The sequence below is a fragment of the Pagrus pagrus genome, assembly GCF_965226575.1.
Source record: "Pagrus pagrus genome assembly, chromosome: 18".
NCBI classification, from domain to species: Eukaryota; Metazoa; Chordata; class Actinopteri; order Spariformes; family Sparidae; genus Pagrus; species Pagrus pagrus.
This window is the reverse complement of record NC_140202.1, coordinates 27827174-27844637: the sequence shown is the minus strand read 5'-3', so window position 1 is coordinate 27844637 and position 17464 is coordinate 27827174. Positions and strand designations below refer to the sequence as shown.

General features: G+C 48.1%; 1 protein-coding gene across 4 annotated transcripts in view; it reads right to left on the bottom strand.

Moving 5' to 3' along the window:
* Positions 1-10689, bottom strand: part of npas3 (neuronal PAS domain protein 3) — a 255037-nt gene extending 244348 nt beyond the window's left edge. For 2 of the 4 annotated variants that reach the window (XM_084380744.1, XM_084380745.1), the window contains exon 1: positions 9597-10689. In XM_084380744.1, coding sequence (XP_084236870.1) covers positions 9597-9793 — 197 coding nt within the window. In that variant the 5' untranslated portion in view covers positions 9794-10689. Of the gene's footprint in view, positions 1-6135; positions 6299-9596 lie in introns of those variants that run through there. The other 2 variants (XM_084380747.1, XM_084380746.1) reach the window with 2 other exon arrangements.
* Between the last annotated feature and the right edge of the window lie 6775 nt (positions 10690-17464).

Genomic DNA, 17464 nt, shown 5'->3' with positions numbered 1-17464 from the left:
TCTGCTCCCCTCCCCCTCCATCCACCGTTTGTGTGTTTCTGCTGAAGGCTGACAGCAGCGACGGCGTTTTGGCTGAGCTGCTGTTTGTGGATCTATTTCTGGGGGCATTTCAGCGGCGATAGGCATCTGGAGGAGACCAAATTAATTTCCAGGTAGAGAGAGAGAGAGAGAGAGAGAGAGAGAGAGAGAGAGAGAGAGAGGGAGTGGGGGTAGGAGGAAGAGGAGGAAGAGGAGGAGGAGGAGGAGGACAGACTTCATAGCCGACTGCACAAGTGCTCCCCACTATCAGGACACTACAGCGGCTCTGGAGAGGAAGATGATGGACTGTACGAGACAGAAACCGAGCGAGAGAGAGGGGAGAGAAAATATCAGGGGGAGGGAGGAAGAGGAGAGGAAGAGGAGGGAGGGGAGATATGAGGAAAGATTCGGATGTTTTGTGAGGAAACCGAAGCATCAGGCGCTCCAGGAGGACGTGTTCCAGTCGGGATGGGCAGAACATCGATATTAAATCCTCATCGTCTTATTTCGGATATCGTTACATCGTAAAATGGCCAGAGAGTCTTTTCCTGACAGACGATTATTCAGTAAATCTCATTGTGATTTCATATTTTCATTCTGTCTTCCCTTCAGTGTTTTCACAACATCAACCAATAAAGATATTGTGTATTGTGATAACTGCCCAGTCCCAACATTTCTGATTAAAATAGAGACATATGTCGTGCATCACTCGGCCCTGGTTTACGTTCAAGTGGCAGCGCCCCCTAGTGGCCGCGTCAACGTCTGGACAACTCAACGAAACATCAGACTTGAACCCGGCGGACAGTTTCTCAACTGTTGCATGAACTGGACAGCGGCTCATAGCTGCACCTCAGAGCGGACGACTTGGACGTTTCACTGAATGCATGAATCAGAGACATCGTCCTTCCAGGAGCTGTGCAGTAAAAAGTCCAGTGAGCTGCATGCAGGTAGCAGCAAATTATGAAGTATCAGATCAGTGCACAGACTTCCTGCAGTTTAGGCTACATCTGAGGTCTTTATGATACCGATGTCACTATCAAACAACCGTAGCACCAACGTGAAGACATTTCAAAACAGTCTCTGATGTCAAACACATCACAGAAGAAAGAGCCTCACAGAGACGGATCATCTTTCAAGTTTAAAGCGATGGTTGCACTGAGGGAACTGCAGAAATGTTAAGTCTACTCGTGGTTGATATTTATTGTTTGCAGCTTCTTTGACGCGCAGATTTGCAACTTTTCCACAGACTGAAACGTTAACAATGACCAATGTGATTCATCTGATGCATGTTCCTGATGCACAGCAACAGAAACAAACAGACACAAGCAGGTCGACTGATGATAAGCAGATAAAATCCATCAGTCGGGATCTGAACCAGCATCAGAGAATTTGGCAACATCATAACATCATCTCTGTCACAAAAGGGAAAAGAAACAATGAAAACTTTTAAATTGATGAAAATGTTTGACCTCTGAATTTGACGTCACAAAACCAGAACACAGTTTCTGCATCTCTCCTCGTGGAGACACAACAGCTGATCCACGTCTGCATCACTTCCTACACCTGACTGAACGAACACGTCGCCAGTTTCCTCTCAACTACCCAAAAAACCACGAGCCTCATCTTCTCCAGGACGCATCCAGAGAGACGAAGACTTTCTCTTCATCGTCTGCACGAGCTGTAAGAGAAAAGAAACCACCAGATTCCCTGTGAGAAACTTCAGAGCGTTTCACCCTCAGCAGGTGAGCCGGGAGGCCGAGGTGATATCAGATAATAAGTCTCACACTCGACGGCCGTGAATTCAACTTCCTCCCGTCAGGTCGGAGCTTCCTGCCTCCTCGGTTCAGGACAAATTAAAGGATAAAACCTCTTTGCAGCAGAACCAGCGGACGTGAAGGCCGGACAGCAGTGAAGTGTAATTTCAGCTCCATACATTTGACCTCCGACCCGCTGCCTGCTCTCCGCTCTTTAACAGAACACGTATGCAAATAGCCGGCTGTTAATCTGCTGCTCGGCGCTGACCCGACGCCTCCGACTGCAGTCAGACTCTGCTGTATATTGTACTCATCTACATGTGGTGATAAACTGTCATTAATACATCGTTCTCATCTGCTTCGCTCTGGACTTTATATTTGTTCGCTTGCTTAAATATTCAAGTTCACCTCTTTACTTGGCGACTATCCGTCAACATCATCATGGCTGAAATCATCATAATGATCCAGTTTGAGACTTGAGGCCAAACCTAAAAACTAAAACCTAACTGTTGTGTTATTTTCTAAAATTGTGACAACACAAGCGGTCGAGTCAGAGACGAGTCAGAAATTAAAAGAAACACTACAAGCCAGCATGCACGACGTTAAAGAGATGTTCTACTACGACCCAATCTGGGATCATAAACATCAACATCTGGACTTCATCCTTTCAGATAAGTTCAGATAGTATCCAGCAGCCTTCAGAGATTCAACGAGAGAGAGAAATTCAGTTTGTCACAAAGTTCAGTTTCTAAAACTCTGTCCAGAGTGAACCCTCTTCACAAACAAATCAATAAAGGATCTCTGAAGGAGAAAAAAGAAGCCAACATCTCCGACGCTGTCAGAGTTTCCTCCAGTACCAGTCAGCTGATCATCTGCAGGCTAGCGCTAAGCTAGCTCTGAGCTAGCTCTGTCGTATCTGAAGTGATTCAGATCAGATTCAGAAACAACTTCCTGTTTCACAGTCGCCTGTGAATTCTGTTTTTAATGCAGCTTCTTACAATAAATCAATAAATGTTCGAGGCCGCAGCAGGAACAAAAACTGTCCAGTCATTGAAACAACGTGTTTGTGTTTCCCTGACAACAGATCTCATTACATCATCCCTGGACTTCTACCGTCCAGCGATCAATCACAGATTTCTCCAATCAAGACGTCAGTTTCTGCTTCCTGTACGAAACAATGACTGAAGCCGGTGTTCAGACACGAGGAGCGATGGCGGCTCACATTCTGCAGATCTGATCGATTTTATCTCAAAGGATGTTTTTCTACAAACTGATCGATACTCTCAAAAAATGGATTAAGATTTTATAAGAATGGAAGAAACTAGAAGAAAAAGCCCAGTCATGCAACGTCAGCCGGGGTCACGCCCTGTTAGAGGAACGTTTCAGCTGAACAGAAGCATCAGTTCTTGTGGTACCTCATGCTAACACGACCCAAAACAGGTTCTGATGCCGGCTGCAGGTCAAACAGAACCAGTGAGGCGGGTCGGCTCTGATCACGGTGATGAGAAATCATCAGATCTGAGTCACGAAACTCTAATATGAAGTGTGAAAGTCACTGCAACACCGACACAGCTGCTGTCTGATGGGCTGTTTGTTCCTGTGGTGCACGCACACGCACACGCACACGCACACACACACACACACACACACACAACTGAGTCCTTACAAATAATTACAAGACTGCAGAGAAACAGAAAGCTGCAGCAGAAAACAAAACACACAATATGTTTTTCTCTGAGTGAACATTTACATTCCCGTCAGCAGCCGTCCTGTCGCAGCAGCTGTCGCGTTGTTCGACACGAGGACGTCTGACTGAAATAAAAGCGGCGACACGACGAGCCGGACGACCGCCACGAGCCGGAACGCAAAATCATACCGCCGCACCTTTTTCTTCACGTCAACAGATGTTAGTGTAAAGGTGACAACCAGCAGAGAAACTGTGTCGTCAGCACGGACGACATCACCTGTTCATCAGCACCAACAGACGTCTCGTCGTCTCTTTCACCTCTGAACATCACAGTCGTCAGAGAAGACTCACAACGACAATCAACTGCAGACAACAAGTGCAAGTTCACATGAACAAAAGGTGAATAAATCATTCCAACGTATGTCGAAGAGAAAATCCAGAGAAATGTTCACAATGTGTCCGAAACAGAAACGCAAAAACTAAAGTTCACTGCCACTTCCTGTAATCACCGGTTACGTCCTCGTCACTTTTTAACAACATAATTACTCTAAAAAGGGTTTTTACAAAACAACTGGCACCGACAAACATTAACTAACAAACGAGATTAAATTAAATTGTTGCTCCGTTCTGCGACTTTCTGTTTAAAAATGTTGTTTCCATCTGAACTTTCAACACAAAGTGAAACAATACGAAACGTCCGGCTCCATACCGGAAGAAAACGCACATTGTGATATTTTCTGTTTCTGTGATTTACATTGCGACATGAGAAACTGGATCAGACGACTGGAGCAGCCGTGTTTGAGAAGGATCGATCGTACAGGAAGTGATCAAGGCTCATCAACAACACGAGTCCTGCTCCGTCTGAAGAGTCGTAGCACGATGTTGAAGCACATCGACCCGATCACCGTGACGTCGCGGTACCAACAACACTCACTTCCTGTCCGTTGAGCTGCAGCGTGGACACACGTTACGTCATCACGCTTCTTTATTTGCGTCGTCATTTTCAGCCGTTTCTGAAACGTTTTAAAGATACATTCAAGCACTGTCCGACCCGTGTGACGCTTCTGTCGTGGTTGTTTTATGCTAACTATCGATGCACGATGTGGATTTTTTCCAGCCGATACGATAACCGATGATCACCTGACTCTCATGACCGACACCGATAAAATAACCGACAATAGAAACCGACAAAGATGGTTTAGTTGATGTTGTGTTGTTGATGTGTGGCTGTACACAGCTGCAGCAGCTCGGCGTGACGAGCGCGACAACAGCGCGTTTGTTCTTCTTCTCTGTTTTTATTGGCTGCTCACAAATAAACTGTATAGGTGCATACCGCCCCCTGCTGGGTGGAGACGCTGCAGTTGTTAAGTCAACAAAAGCAGTTCAGCTTCGTGTTGCCGTCGTTTTCTTGCGGCAATTAAATGTTAGTGAACTTCAGGTATACGAGACGTATGAACTCTGAAGCGAGATCGTGAACACAGACCGTTAAATCGTACGTACGCCAGCAGAGGTGAATGTTATCGTACACAAACATGAAGGAAACAAAATGTATAAAAACTACAAAAATACATGAAGGAAGCCACGTCTGAAGAGAAACAACAGGTAGAAATGAATAAGAGTAGAAATGTATTCAGATGTTTGTGTCAGAGAAATAGAAATAGACCGAAGGTATAAAACAAAGCTGCTGGAGAGAACGGCTGTTATATCTGATTGTTTTTCAAGTTTCTACCAAAAAAACAACAACAGAGCCGTTTGATTCGTCCTCTCTGAGTCAACAAGTTAAAAATAAACGTTCCTGCAGGAAGAAGCTCGACGCGTCACCACGTCTGAGCCGAGTCCTGCGACCGCACGTCTCCAAATCAACAGGTGAAGAACAACCGAGCATCCAGGAGAGATGGTTCTGCAGACAGCAGGTATGAAACAAAGTGACAGAACCTCTTCATCAACAGGTGACGAGACAGAAAAGGTGTTCCTGTCCAGAACCGATCAGGCAGACACACTTCCACCTTAACTCCACCTTAAGAAACCAGAGGAGCCAGTGGAGCAGCTCTGAGGTCATCAGCAGGTCTGCTCAGTGTGACCTGCACAGGTGACCCCCCACCTGCACACCCCTCCACATTAAAACTTCCTGTTAATTCCTCCACACACACGCACACGTCTGTCATCGATGGATGCACATGTTTTTCCTCGACGCTCACACACACACACACACACACACACACACACACACACACACACACACACACACCTTTGCTGTGCTCGGAGCGTCAACACACTGCATGGCTTCCACAGGTACAGTCACACACACACACACACGCATGCATGGGCAGGAAAAGGCGAGACCACAGCAGCAAAGCAAAGACAGTCTCTCTGATTCCCTCCGAGCAGCAGCCAGCCGACCTGTTACCCAGCCACAACACACACACACACACACACACACACACACACACACACACACACACAACCTCGGCTCTCCTCTGGATGGTACCGGCGGTCCTCCCGACACCTCCAGGCTCAGAATCAAACGCAAAGCGACGCGGAACAGCCGGTCCCCCCCCCCCCCCCTCCCTCCCTCCCGCCGGGCTCCGCTGTAAACATGCAGTGAGGGAGGAGTGTGTGTGTGTGTGTGTGTGTGTGTGTGTGTGTGTGCACGAACAGAAATCCGAGCCCCGTTACCGTTCTCTCCGCGTCGGGTCCTGCTGGATGCTCGGCTTGGTGGGCGCCATCTTCCTGCAACAATTATTTGATTTCTTACTTTCTGGTCTCCCCCCTCTCTCCCTCTCTCTCTCTCCGCTCTCCCCCCTCTCTCGCTCCTGGATCAGGTTGATTCGGACGCGGAGCGGCGGCGGTGCGCTGCGCCCTGACAGCAATGCGTCATGGTCGGTGTGTTAAGACAAAGCCATGTCCGTGTGTGTGTGCGTGTGTGGGGAAAACGTGTGCGTGCGTGCGTCTCGTGCTTGTCTCTTGTCCTCCGCCGCTCAGCAGCGTGGAAACAACGGGCGGTGGAGGTGGAGGCGGAGGCGGAGGCGAGGAGCGGGCTGCAGCAGCAGAGGCATGCCGAGCGGAGTGAGGGGGAACCCGGGGTGGATGCCTGTCAGATCCCGCTGTCTCTCTCCCCTCTCTCGTCCTCTCTCTCTCTTGGCACCACACTAGATTTTCCTGCACGCGCTCCGGAGGAAGAAAAAACAGGCAGAAACCAGGCGCGTCAAACTGAACGCTTGGTTTTTTTTTTCACATTCTCGCCGCTGCAGCGCAAACATCCGCGTTACAGTCCCCGCGGCGGAGCGTCGCTGGGCGGTCAGAGAGCTCGCTGCTTTTTCGGAGCATTTTTTTCTTCCTCCTCCGGCTGCTGACAGGAACAAAAAAAAAAAAAAAAAAAAAGAAAAAGGGACACCACACATCTCCGGGATTTTCTCCTGCCCGGCGCAACAACGCCACTCAGTTGCAGTTTGTGTGTGTGTTGATATTTTATCTTCTATTATACAAATTTTATAACATTCAAACACACACATTTCCCCACAAAACACCTCCAGTGTGCTCAGAGCAGAGCACAGGAGGATGCTGGGGGATTTATCTGGATGGAGATCAGGTCAGATCAATAAACACATCAAATATCCAACAATAATAAAATGAGAGTAACTTTTACAGCTGCACTGACTGAACAGTGAGTTGTGTTGTGTTTGGAGCCGACTGACAGGAAGCTTCATCTTCATCATGTCTAAAAACAAAAATCACTTTTTTAATTTCGAAGCCTGAACCCGTCTGCAGGCCGTCTGTCGTGTGGTCACGGCGGCGGCCTCGTTATCCTCCTGCCTCTCCTCTATCTTTTTTTATTTCTCTCGACATTCATTTAAATTCTCTTTCTTATTTTATTTAAATGTATAATTCACTGTGAGCTAATCGCTGTGCTGTGTGATTAACCCTCGGGGCTGCAGCCCTGGAAGCTGAAAGAGCCTCCCCTCTCTCTATACCAATGACCTGTCAAGGTCAAAGGCATGCTGGGTATTCTCCACACAAACACGGGGTTACAGGCGGTGCTGTGGTGGGAAATAAAGACCGGGGAGAGAGATGACGGGGAACCGCGACCTCCAGCCGACGAGCGTCACGAGCTGAGCTGCCTGGTGATGAACGCCGGCGTCGACGTGTTGCAGCTTCAACACGCGGAGTCACTAATGCTTCAGATCTGAAGTGAGCGTCTACATGAGATGAGGTCGCAGATTTTAACAAGCTGTGTTTTAAAAAGATGCTCAGAAATATTCACAGAGCGACGGCAGAGGCCGTTTGTCTGAGAGGTCACAGGTTTGACCTCCCAGCAGCCTCTGACGCCAACATGGAGGATTTTAGGGGATAAAAACAAATAAAATCTGAACATGTTTTGGGTTTTTTATCGACGCGTCAGAGCCGGTCTCGCTCCATGTGTTGCCTCCTGAGCCGCGGCCGCGTCTCATTTTATTTTTTTTGTAACCTCGTCCGGTCGCCGGTGGAAACGAGCGCCCGCTCCTCGCTCCCGGCTGCTCCGTCTCTCTCTCCGTCTCAGCTCTGCTTACTGAGAGCAGTCAAACGGAGGCGACGTGGATAATGGAGCGTAATGTATAAACATATTAGCTCCCAGCTGTTTGTTGGGGGAAACATTATGTATAGATAGAGAGACGGGGGAGAGAGGCCGAGGACGGGAGGGAGGGAGGAAGGAAGGCGCCGGATCCAAAGACGGGGAGACGGTTTTTTAAAATATCTGCGGCCGTTAGAAACCCACACGGGAACACTGAAACCGTCTCCTGGTGGAGTTCGGATCAGTTAGGCCTGTGTGGATGTCCTCAAACGGCGGTTCAGGGGCCCTCAGAGGGTCCTGGAGGAGGCGCGACGGGCCCGCCGGCTGACGACATGCTGCAACTCCTGCAGAAATGATCAGAGAAGGTGTCAAACCTCGACTCTAATCCTCCCACGTATGGACACAAACATAAGGTCGCGTCCCGTGTGGGGGCCCGGCGGCCCGGCGGCCCTGCTTTAAATAACAATACGGCCCCTTATTCTCCTCGTATTTGTTGCTTTAGAGGGCCGAGACGCTCTCAGAGGCCCCGGCTTGTGATTTATGTCGTGTTTGCTCCCCATAGCTTTTAGACTTCACACACACACACACACACACACACACACACACACACAGCTACACTCCATAATACAGAGGGTTTTTTAAGGGGTAATAAGGCCAGAGTGTGTGAGTGTGTGTGGGGTGTGTTGTGGCCCCCCCACAGCTCCGGATGATTAGAAAAAACAACCCTACTGAGCGGCCGGACGGGGGGAAGCAATCATTTAGATTCAGAGCGAAGGGGAAATAAGGAAATAACAGGACGGATGGAGAGAATCGTCCCCACGACACAGGTCGGACTCAAGGAGACGCAGCTTCACCAGCAGCTGGAAAACACTCAACGTTTCTTCTGTTCTCGACAAATCACGACGATAAATTTCCAGTGAATTTGCAGAAACTCATCGCAGGTTTTCCTCTGAATTACCTGAACTTCTCTCCTGCGTTTCCACTGAATCACTGCAGCCCGACGCCTCTTTTTCTCCTCCATCACACCAACTTTAAAAACCAAGCCGTGGATGTTAATTTAATCCTCTCGTGTCGCCACATTCTCCTTTTTTTTTTTTTCTCTCTGTCAGGTTTTGCTACAAAAATTCAATAAAAGAGGAAGTGAGAGAGGAGAAGGCCACGGTTTTTGGGAACATTTATCCGAACGCAGACTCTCACCGATAACGATAAAACACCTTCATCCAGTTTCACACACCTGCAGCGAAGGTCGACGACGATTCTCTGAAACTTTGATTTAAAAAAATAGCAGCTGACAGCCGGCGGCGGCTTCATGACGACTGGGGAAGAAGAAGGTCTGCACAAAATATCAAACCAAAAATAAATCAAGTGTCCACTGAGTTAAAGATGCCCAGAACATCAGTGTCCCATGAACTGATCCTGTCACAGATTTAGAAATAGATTACAGGAGGATTAAATATAAATCTGTGACAGGAGACATGAACCAACACTTCAGGATTATTAAGTGTTTTTCCTGAAGTGTTCATGAGACACTTTCCTACATTTCTTTACATTAAAGCTACAGGTCGCTCCTCTGCAGCTGCCCACATACCTTTGCTGGTAGGCGGTGATCCCCTGCACGCCCTGCGGGGTCCCGTTCGTGGCTCCGGGGACCTGCACCGGCACCCGCCCCACCTGGGGTCCGGCCACCATCCCACCGCCTCCGCCGCCTCCTCCGCCTCCAGCCCCGGGTCCACCGCCCGCCGAAGCCGTCACCTGGACGCTGAAATCCGGGAAGATCCTGATCATGGTCCCGCGTCCGTGTCCGCTGCGCTCCCGCGTCTAGTTCAACAACCTCCGGCTTCTTCCTCCCAACACAGAGCAGAACCGATCAGCGGGATCACTGGGATCAATGGAGCTATTGATTCAGCAGCAGAACACAAACAACAAGCTTCTTTTTGTTGCTTTTATTCTTCTTCTCGTCTCTAACCTTCGGATATAACTCTCCGGATCATGGTCCCGGTGCGCAAAACAAAACAGTCACCGATCAGTGGATCAATATCTGAGCTGGATCAGTGAGTGAAGACTGCACGAGAGGAAAACACCAGAAACCTTCTCCTCTTATTTCTTCTCTTTCTCTTCCTCTCGGCTCCCGTCACTGATAACCTCCGTGCACCCTCGTGCAGCTCCGGATCATGGTCCCGGCGTCTCCGGTGCGCGCGGTCTCCCCCTCTTCTTCTTCTTCCTCTTCTTCTTCTTCTTCTTCTTCTTCCTCCCACTCAGCAGTCAATGGGATCAATGGATCAGTGGATCTAAGAGGTGATTATTTCACCGGTTAAGAGGCAGACGGACAGCCGTGTGTGTGCACTTGTCTCCGGGTGCAGGAGCTCCGGACTCTCCGCTCTCGCACGGGCACCGCCGCCGGCTCTCCATCCGAGGGAAGGCACCCGGTCCCCGGCTCCGCTCCCGCCTGGTGTGTGTGCCGGTGGTGTCGGGTGGGTGTCTGTGGGAGCAGCGGACCTGAAGGAGAGCAGTCAGTCAGTCAGTCGGTCAGTCAGTGAGCGCGCGGCTCTCAGCAGCACGAGCTCGGCAATGACATTGGTGTGATACAGCAGCGGCGGCGGCGGGAGAGTGTGTGTCGGTATGTCGGCGAGCGCCTGCGTGTGTGTGCGCGTATGAGCGTGCGTGTGTGTGTGTGCTGTCCTCTGCGCTCGAGAGAGAGAGAGAGAGATTGACTGATAGCGCTGTTTGTTCAGCAGGACGACATTTCCTCTCGCTTTATTGCGCAGCAGCAGCTGTAAACTGGACTTTTATTTTAAAGCAGCGCGATGATAAAGAGCACGTTTATATAGAAAATGGCACCTTTTATTTATTTTTATATTCCTCGCATGTTTCTGCTCATAAAAGTCCTCAAACGGAACCGAAATGTTGAATAAATACGCACAAACTTCCAGCGGAGCGCGCGGAGGCGGAGAAAAGACGAACTCCTGCGCGCAAAACACAACAAATCCTCCTGAAGTGTCACTTTTATTCTCACAAAGTGGATTTGCGATTTTTATTTCAACCTCAGGAGTTCAGATGTTCCCGCCGCTGTGTCTCTGCGGGGATGGAGACGGTTAAATGCGGGTTTTGTGCCAAAAGAAAGACGCGCGGAGCTGAAGTGACAGTGTGCGTAAATTCTCCATCAGGTGTTTGTGATGTGATGTGTGAACAGCTGAAGCCGCTGCGCTCCTCTCTGCGCTCACTGGAGCTCCGTGTGTGATCAGACTCCCGAATAAAGTCATATCCACACACACACGCGCACACACACACACACACACACAGTCTCCTCCCCTTCTCTCTCTCTCATTATCTCCCTCTCTCACCCTCACTTTCACAAATCTCTCCCTTTCTTTCCTTCTCCACATATTTCTGCCTCTCGCAGCTCGTTTTGTTTCTGCTGAGCTCAATGAAACTAAAACATGAAGACAGGAATGTTTCAGTCTGAATGTTGTTGATCACATTTGTTCCTAAAAGAGAAATTACTTTTAAAAAAATAAAGAAAAAAGGTCAAACTGAGAATCTGTCGGCTCCTCGCTGGAAACAACAGCTGGAATCATCAAACTTTGCAATATAAACATTAAAAGTCTAATTTTGCTGCATGTGATCTACGTGATGCGAGCGGACGATGACCTTCATCGTTTTGGGAACAAAAACACGTTTGTGAAAATGTGAATTCGGTCACGTTTAGGAAAAGATGACTGACAAACGTTTTGTTTTCCCAGGAGACACCTGGCCGGCCTCCGTGTGACTGCTCCACCTGCTTGAAGGTGACGTTTCATTTCCTCTAACTTCTTCACAATAAAAGCCCTCCGTTATTCTGGCATTTTAAAGCTTTTATTGTGAAGCAGCATCACAGGAAACGTTGTGTTTTCAGCATCAGTAACTCAACATGAACCAGCTGACAGTGAACACATGAATCAGTGAAACTCAGCAGATGTTTGATGAGAGAAACTAAAGAGGTCCAGCCAGAAGCTGCAGACGTCCTGAGAGCTGAACACTGACTTTAAAAACATGAGTTCAGAATTGATTTCAGGGGGAGACGGGTGTTTGTTACAGGTTGGTCGCAGGACGTCATCGCGGCCCGCTTGGAGGCTACTCGAGGAGGTCCATCAAGCACGGCTCGAATCGCTAGTGGAAAAACTGCGAAACACTGGTCTCCTGGGTGAAACTGGACTTCGGTGAAAGTACTGCATGTAATTTAAAAGTCTGCAGTCATTTGTACGCAGCTTGAAGCAGCTGGGTTGTCCACAAGTCTGAAGAAGGTCTCAAAGTCCAGCAACACTTGCATCCTGTTGAGATTTTCATCAGCAGCTTGTTTTAACCGTCAAGCTCAACGTTCGGACCGACACGGACAAGACAACCCAGTCACCTGAATGAAATGTGGGACCACAGATACGTTAACTTACTGCCAACAGGCCACAGTTCGAGTCACACCACTGGATGTTTTTAAGGAGACCGGGACACATCTTCATCTGTGATCAGGTATTTTAATCCAAACCATGATGTTTTCTTCACCCTAACCAGAGCAGAAACAGCGTTGTGACGAGAGAGAAATGGTAAATTCAACCTAAATGAACGTAAAGTTGCAACATGAAGAAACGTTGAGTTTTAACTTATTTGTGGTTTTACAGAAATGTACTTATTCTGGAGATTGGGTTCTGGTCGGACTCTGGACTTTTTCCTCCAAAGACTAGTGTTCACGTCCCGAGTGTGACCGGGAGTGAAGATAGTTACTAAGTTACTGAAGTATGATCCTTTAACGTTAACAGTCCAAAAGTCACAATATGTGAGCTTTTTATCAGCAAGCTTTATTTTGAAGGACTAACTGGACGTTGTACATGAATTATTGTTAACTTGACCGTCGAGCCGGTCACGTGTCATCAGGAGTCGAGCCAAGCTGGAAACTTGGGCAAGATCCACGAGCCCGACGTCGACATAACACAGACGACATCACGACATCACGGCGCCTCATACTGAACAAATCTCTTTGTTTTGTGAGTCGTGCAGTAAAATCAACTGTGTCGTCGTCATTTTCACGTCCACTCAGGTGATTTTATTCCTTTAAGTCTTTGCGAGCAGCCGACGCCTCCCGTCTCCTGATGTGTCCTGATCTGTCACATCAGCTGCTGCAGCTGCTCGTCCTGAGTTAGAGATGACAGAAACATGAGCGACGTCATGTCGCCTCAGACATGTTTTAGCTATTTAGCATTTTCTCAAAGTAGACCTACACGAGCCACGCTAGTCGTTAGCAAAGCGAGCTAATTAGCCTCCCTGACGTGGAGCCTCAGCTCCTCTGTACTCTGACTTTGTGTTGGCTGTTAGTTTCCCTGCAGAGACCTCGGCGCTCGGCACTGAGACACGTTCGCAGAACTAAAACTCTCATTTGCATCCTGACATTTGCAGCGAGGGGGAATCGAACCCCAAACTCTGGCGTTTTTTTTACTGCTCCCCCTCCCCCTCCTCCTCATCGAGCCGCCCAGGACACATTTTCAATATTTCATCCTCCTCTGGACCCTCCGAACTCCCCGGCCGGACCCCTGCTGGGACTCCGCGCCTCACTTTGAGAGCCCCTAATAACCTACAGTTCTCGTCTGTCCTCCGAAACAAAGCATTGCACTAATAAAACGTCCCAATTGAGCTGATTAAATACCAATAAAAACACACAGCTCTCCACTCTGCCAGCCCGCAGTCTAAATTGGATCGCAGCTCTAACCAGCAGCTCCTAATGAAAACCACCGCTGCAGCCCGGCTCGCTCGCCTGCAGTACAGTTTACCTCGCTCGCTCTCCCTCTCTAATGAAATCAAATGAATTGGACTGGAGGTTTCAGGGGAGACATGCTGGACCCCCTTATAGAATTAGTTCTGAACAGTGTGTGTGTGTGTGTGTGTGTGTGTGTGTGTCTTTCTAAGTACGACCACGTGACCGCTGACCTGCCTCTGACTCAGCCTGTGTGTGTGTGTGTGTTTGCGTGCACTGTATGCGTTTGATACAACATGCATTCAGCTCCGCAGTGTGTGTGTGTGTGTGTGTGTGTGTGTGTGTGTGTGTGTGTGTTTACATCCCAGGCTGCATGTGTGCTGACTGTATTACTGAGCTGTGACCAGGTAAAGTACAGCAGACAGAATCAGGACAGTCAACCTGCTGTTATCCCCCAGGACAACACACACACACACACACACACACACACACACACACACACACACACACACACACACACACACACACACAGCTCCAGCAGCAGAACAACAAACACTTTCTCACACTGTACTTTCTGTCGTGGTGCGTTCAGGTGCAATAATCACAATTATTTTTCATACTGATTTCGTTCTGTCTGCAGCACCGAGTCTGATAATCACGACTCGTTGTTCGTAGATGACGTACGTCCTGATCTGAACACAGATCCAGAAATCCTGACCCGGTTACTCGAGATGATCCACAGACCTCAGAAGGAATCACGTATCTCCTCACGGACAGGAGGCTGCACACAACACGGCCTGTGGATTATCTCGAGTAACCAGCTCATGATTTCTGGAAAACACAAGCTGGATGGATAAAAGAAAACGCAGGTGGAATAGCGGTGCATGAAAGCAGCTTATTATGACCCGTGTTTAGGTTTCTTGTGAGGCAGCGACCTCTAGTGGCTGCAGAAATTATTACAGCTGCAAAGGAGGAACGTAGTAGAAAGTAGGGACGAGTCCGTCTAGAGACGAGGTTATAAATATTACAACGGGGTCAGCAGAGCTTTCTGGAAGACGCTGTGATGCTGTTTGATAAGATGCAGAATAATATTTTACAAGAGGTTTATGCATAATCAGTGAAAAGACACAAACAAAGGCAACGATGATGAATCTGCTTAAATACAGCAAAACAAAAGCGAGCTTTCTCACTGTACCTAAACGCACCATCTCTCTCTCACACACACACACACACACACACACACACACAGTCAGAAAGCTGTCACCAGTTTCTCTGAGTCGCTGTAAAACACAACAAAAGTCAATAATTCCCCGTCATGTCTCTGTGAATCCGTTGTGGAGGCGTCCTGTCATCTCCGCAGACACGCGTGTCTTTCTATTAAGCCGACCATCAGTCCGTTAAAGATCACATGTCTCCGTTTCCTCATTTGAGCCTGCTTCTGTTTTTTTCTCCGGCGTCGCTGACGGACAGCTGATGACAGAGAAATCATCAGTTTTATTTTCACAAGATCAGATTTTAGACAAAACCAACAGGCCGGGTTTCCTACGAGTCGTGATGGACGAACGAGACGAGTGTCACCAACTTTTACTGTGACGTTCAAAAGAGTGACACACACACGGAGAAGTAACCGAGTACAAATACGAGCTTGTGAGCTTCAGTTAGCTTTGACCACAAATGTCCTTCAGAGGGAGACTTTTTACTCTGATACTCTGAGTACATGTCAGAGCCTGTACTCTATTACTTTTACTGGAGTAAAGAAGCTGGATCACTACTTCTACACAAGTGTCATGTCTGTTTTTACACAAGTATCTGAACTTCTCCTGGAGGAAACAATGTGTGGACCTCCTCTGTTCTGATCCACACGCCATGCAACAAAGAAGAAGACGTTTTCTATTCGTGATCTCGAACGCTGCAACTCTGTTTTGCTGTGAAGCTCCAGAAAGATTTTGTGGACCACGAACCTTCACCTGACTTTCCGTCAGCGTGTCCGTGAGGCGGTAATGACTGAACTGTTCCTTTAAACAACATCTAAAAAAAAATCTAGTTTCAGGAGAGTGACGTCTCACCACCGTGTGTGTGTGTGTGTGTGTGTGTGTGTGTGTGTGTGTGTGTGTGTGTGTGTTTACAGCTTGATGATTGTGGTTTTAATGTGGATTCATGGAGTTTCGTCCTGATTGCGTTTCCACATCAGTCGTCAAAACGCATTTGAAAAACCATCTGATACGAGGCGGCGAGAGGCCACGAGCTGCTGCAGGAAACGGACGGATAAATAAAAGCCGATGATGATGCCGGCGTCGACGGAGACAATCAATCATTAGCATACGTAACGGAAGTGTGTGTGAGGGGAAGAAGACATAAAGTTGACGCCGCTGATGTCTATTATCAATCATTTGCATACGGAGGTGTGTAGACGAGGAGGATGTGTGTGTGTGTGTGTGTGAGGAAACTTCGTGTGTGTCTCCTGAATGCTCCATCTGTAATTCCTCATAGCAGTTAATTCATCATCTGTGCTGAGGCGTCGGGCGTCCGCGGGCGTTTAGGACTAATATTTCAGCTCCCATTACAGTGGCGGAGCAGAGAGCCGAGGCTCCGGTTTGACCTTTGACCTCCGCCGGGGGAATCGCAGCCTGACCCCATCCATCAACGCGGGGAGAGGGAAAATATTAAGAGGGGGACATTATTAGTTGGATTACAGGGGAGAGACACTCAGCTGTCATTTACAGCCGGCGGGGTGGGCGGCTGTCAGCGGCCGTCTGTCTCTCTGCTCGGCCTGCGGGGCTACCTGTCTGTCCACCTGTCTGTCCACCCGTCTGTCCACCCGTCTGTCACCGCCTCCATGATGTGATGTCAAAGTCACTAACAATGTTACTGTCAGACGTCCCTGTAGAGCGACGCCGTGACACAAACAAAATCTATTCGTTAATCAGAATTTGTTTTAATTATCCTGAACAGAAACGTCACTGAGAGGACGTCAGGCGCTGAGAGACTCTTTTCTGTCATTGCAATAAGACGTTTCATCTTTGTTTGACACGAGGGAGGACGCAGAGCAGAACCTGTATCCTGGATTTCAAACTGGACCAACACGGCAAACTTTCTCTTATAAAACCAAAACAACCTGAAGTTTCTGAAGACGCTTCAGTCGATAAATCAGACGTGCAGTTCCAGAACCGGTCTTCATTTTCACTCGTCAGTGTTTAGTTGTATAATAAATACATTTGATTTAAGTATTAGAACATTTTTACAGACGTATTGAATCACAAACTTCTCAATTTAAAAATACCTGTTAATCACAAACGTATCCATTTAAAATTCTGTGTAAATCCCTGAAGAGTCTAGTTACATTTAAAACTTTATATCTGTCTTTAAATATGTTTTGCTATTACTGGGGGAAGAAGAAGAAGAAGAAGAGGAAGACGGAGGAGGAGGAAGAAGAAGAGGAAGAAGAAGACGAGGCTGCTGAGATGCTTCACTCTGCAGCTCGGTGCTTTTGATAATTTGAGGATCAGCAGCAGCACAGACTGCAGCTCAGAGTCATGCAGCTGATGAGGCTTCAAGTTGAGCTCAGACACAGAACACAAACATTCACATCTCATTTTATATTTTTACCAACAGCTGGACAAACAATCCACCAATCACAGCCTGAGGCTGGATTAAGATAAGGAAGTGACGTTAGTCTACAGAGGGAGGTTCAAGGTCTCCGCCAGTCATCAAGAAAATATTAACTCCAGCTAACAGCAGCT